The following is a 3029-nucleotide window of genomic DNA, read 5'->3' as shown; positions in this document are numbered from 1 at the left end:
CGCGGGAAGCAGATGGCTGCCCCTCTTTCCTCGAAAAGAGAGACAAACGAGAGCGGAGCTTTTTCATTGAAAAACGCTCACAATAAACGCAGATTGCCCCCTCGAGGACCTTGCGTGCGTGCTCTTCGCCCAAACAAAAAACGCAGCGATTGTGTGTCATCAGGTGTCAAAAAACGACGACACGGATGCACACATCCTCTAAACGCTTTGCTAGTGCTCGCCATAATGATAGGAATAGAGATCGCTCTTACCATGGAAATGCACGCTTCAAACAAAACAGTCAGTGAAGATGAAGAAGAGGATGACGTATTCTCCCGGCGCCTATTTATACTATAGTCGCACCTGTATTGACGTCATGGGCTGTCACCGGCCAACGTGTTGTTGGTGTTTTTTGAATGTATGCTTCAGACACGGGTCACGACGAGGCATTCCCCATAGCGACCCCTAGAGGACGTAGTTCGAAGTTCCCTTGAAAGGGAACCATAACCACTGTACCAGGCTGCCAGCCACTTAAGCTGTTAAAATTTAGGATATTCACAGTATATAAAAATATACTTTCTAATAAAAATATAGGACTAAATGCATCCTTTAAAGTCATTAAAATAAAGGTTCTTTATTGGCATCTTTGGAACCCTAGGGGTCTGTCCATTGCACAAAAGGTTCTTTATAGTGGAAAAACGTTCTTTAGATTATTAAAATGTTCTTCACAGTAAGAAAAAAATAGGTTCTTTTAAGAACTGTTCACTGAAAGGTTCTTTGGGGAACCCATAATTATTCTTCTGTGGCATTGTTGTGAACACCCCCTTTTGGAACCTTTATTTTAGAGTGTAGGTGACATTTTCAGTACCTTCACATGCAGGTAATTGATAATTAAGTAATTGAATATCCCATCCACCATCTTGACATGTTCTAGTGTCATTCATCATCTGGTAGCTTGAAAAATATATCTTTACTTTTTCAAACAACTCTGTCTAAATATGAACTTATATACTAACCTATCACTGCAGATATGATCATTCCAAAAACAAAGTTTCTTCCACTTTCAATAGTGTAATGACCATTTAGAATATCTTCAGGCAACTTACAGCGTTTGACTGATGATAAATCAGAAGCAAAAGATACAATTCAAAGTTTTGAGAATTCAGCCTTTCAAGGTCAAGGAAATTATTACATGATAAGTTACTCAGTTTATTTAAAATGCATACAATTAGGTTTAAAATTTTTTTTTTTTACCGAAGCACACTGACTATAATTTGTGTGTCTTGTATACCCACATGAACATTTTTCACCACGCCATTTAATCCATTTATTATCACTACACTTGTAGATTATTTTTCTCGGAGAGACATAGCCATGTACGCAGTTGTATTCAAGTTTATCACTATCAGAATAATTGTTTTTCTTGGAATTTTCAGCAACTTCTGCATGTTCTATACCACAGGGATCTCAGAGCAACCTGTTAGACTATTAAAAAATGACGTTGTTGCTGTCATTTTTGTTTGTAATTCATTTAGTTATTCATTTAATCACATTTACTATTAGAAAGATAAGGTCTGTGCACATGCACTATGTACCTTTCATCAGTCAGCATTTGTAGAAAGAGCGAGAGTGAATGAGAATTAACCTGTAAAGCCCATGTTGTGTAGATCCAGGGGCCAGTTGCATAAACAATCACGATGTTAAGACTGTGTCTTAAGAACTAGTTTGACCAAATATCAGTTAGCCAAGGGGTAATCAGTCTTACTTTTCAATTCAAATTAGACCAGTCTACCTTTTTACAACTGCTATTTCATATAAATTGAGGATATAGTGTAAAAAGAAACCAAACTCATTGTAAGTTTGAATGTCAAGCTTTATTCTGAATCAGTGATGACTTTGTAACATAAGCAAGTAGATTGATGTATCAAGCGTGTTTGTATGTGTGTGTGTGTTAGTGTCTGAGTTGCTCCTGCATCAGCGTGTTTCTCCATCTTCCTTCACATCTGAGGGATCATCAGATCTTAATACAGAAAATTATGATAAACGAAGAGTTGCATGCTGGTGGACGTTAATGTTGTTTTTAATATCAGTTTACATGCTAAAAGACGCTTATCTATTAAAAATTACAAGACATTTATTCCATTCAAATTTTGCACTGCAACATAAACTCTGCGAACAGAAAATATATTATTGTAAATCAAATGTGGCTAGTAATGTCATCAAAACGTTTCATAGTTTCATACCTCTGTGTTTCATTCAACGACAGAACGTCTTGTCTATGTCTGCTTTTGAACTGAAAAAAAGCAAAACAACAACAACAAAAACAATTAATTTTCAATCAATCAATCAACGAAGAGTTACATTTCAAGCAGATATAGCTATTAACTAAACTAAATCTTTCAGGACACAAAATGCTGAAGTTTAACCTGGAGTTGAAACTGTTGCCTAGTTTATTTCAAACTAGCTTGAGAACAAATGGCACTTTTATTAACCTAAGAGCTTCTTTTACACATGAATAATTCAACAGAAATATACACTACTTTTAAAATCCAGCAGGATGCAACAAACTGATCAGAAGTCAGAGTAAAGACATTTTTAATGTTACAAGTGATTTTCAAATAACCCTCAGGTTGTGTTAGGGTCATTTTGACCCGGAGAGGATTTTTTTTCTCCCGAAAATGTGAATGTTATCCCATTGGACTAAGATCAGGGCCGCTGCTGGCCAAATGGGTGCCCTAAGCAAAATTGTATTGTTTTAATTTTTTGTAAGGGTTGTGATGTCCACATGTTTTTGTTGAAGAAATTATTGAGGCTGTCGCATTTCTTTTGCAAAAAGGTGGCCAAAAATTGAAGATTAAGTGGATATTTGAATTAAATGTTTGGTCAATATTAAAGGGGTCATATGATGCGATTTCAATTTTTCCTTTCTCTCTGGAGTGTTACAAGCTCTTGGTGCATAAAGAAGATCTGTAAAGTTTACATAAATCCCACGGCTACGTCATGATGTGGGAAGATTTGCATAACGCCGCCCAAATGTTCACGCAAAGAAA

At 36.2% G+C, this 3029-nt stretch overlaps 1 protein-coding gene across 1 annotated transcript in view; it reads right to left on the bottom strand.

Moving 5' to 3' along the window:
* Positions 1-1834: 1834 nt before the first annotated feature.
* Positions 1835-3029, bottom strand: part of LOC107741545 (complement factor H-like) — a 48843-nt gene continuing 47648 nt past the window's right edge. Inside the window, exons 14-15 of the mRNA XM_016554298.1 lie at positions 2223-2272; positions 1835-1999 (exon numbers count right to left, since the gene is read on the bottom strand). Of these exons, the coding sequence (XP_016409784.1) occupies positions 2256-2272 (17 nt within the window). The 3' untranslated portion in view covers positions 1835-1999; positions 2223-2255. The remainder of the gene's footprint in view (positions 2000-2222; positions 2273-3029) is intronic.

Source organism: Sinocyclocheilus rhinocerous, unplaced genomic scaffold (assembly GCF_001515625.1).
Source record: "Sinocyclocheilus rhinocerous isolate Xijiao unplaced genomic scaffold, SAMN03320098_v1.1 scaffold556, whole genome shotgun sequence".
NCBI classification, from domain to species: Eukaryota; Metazoa; Chordata; class Actinopteri; order Cypriniformes; family Cyprinidae; genus Sinocyclocheilus; species Sinocyclocheilus rhinocerous.
The sequence above is the reverse complement of the archived record's forward strand: the minus strand, read 5'-3'. Positions and strand labels throughout refer to the sequence as shown.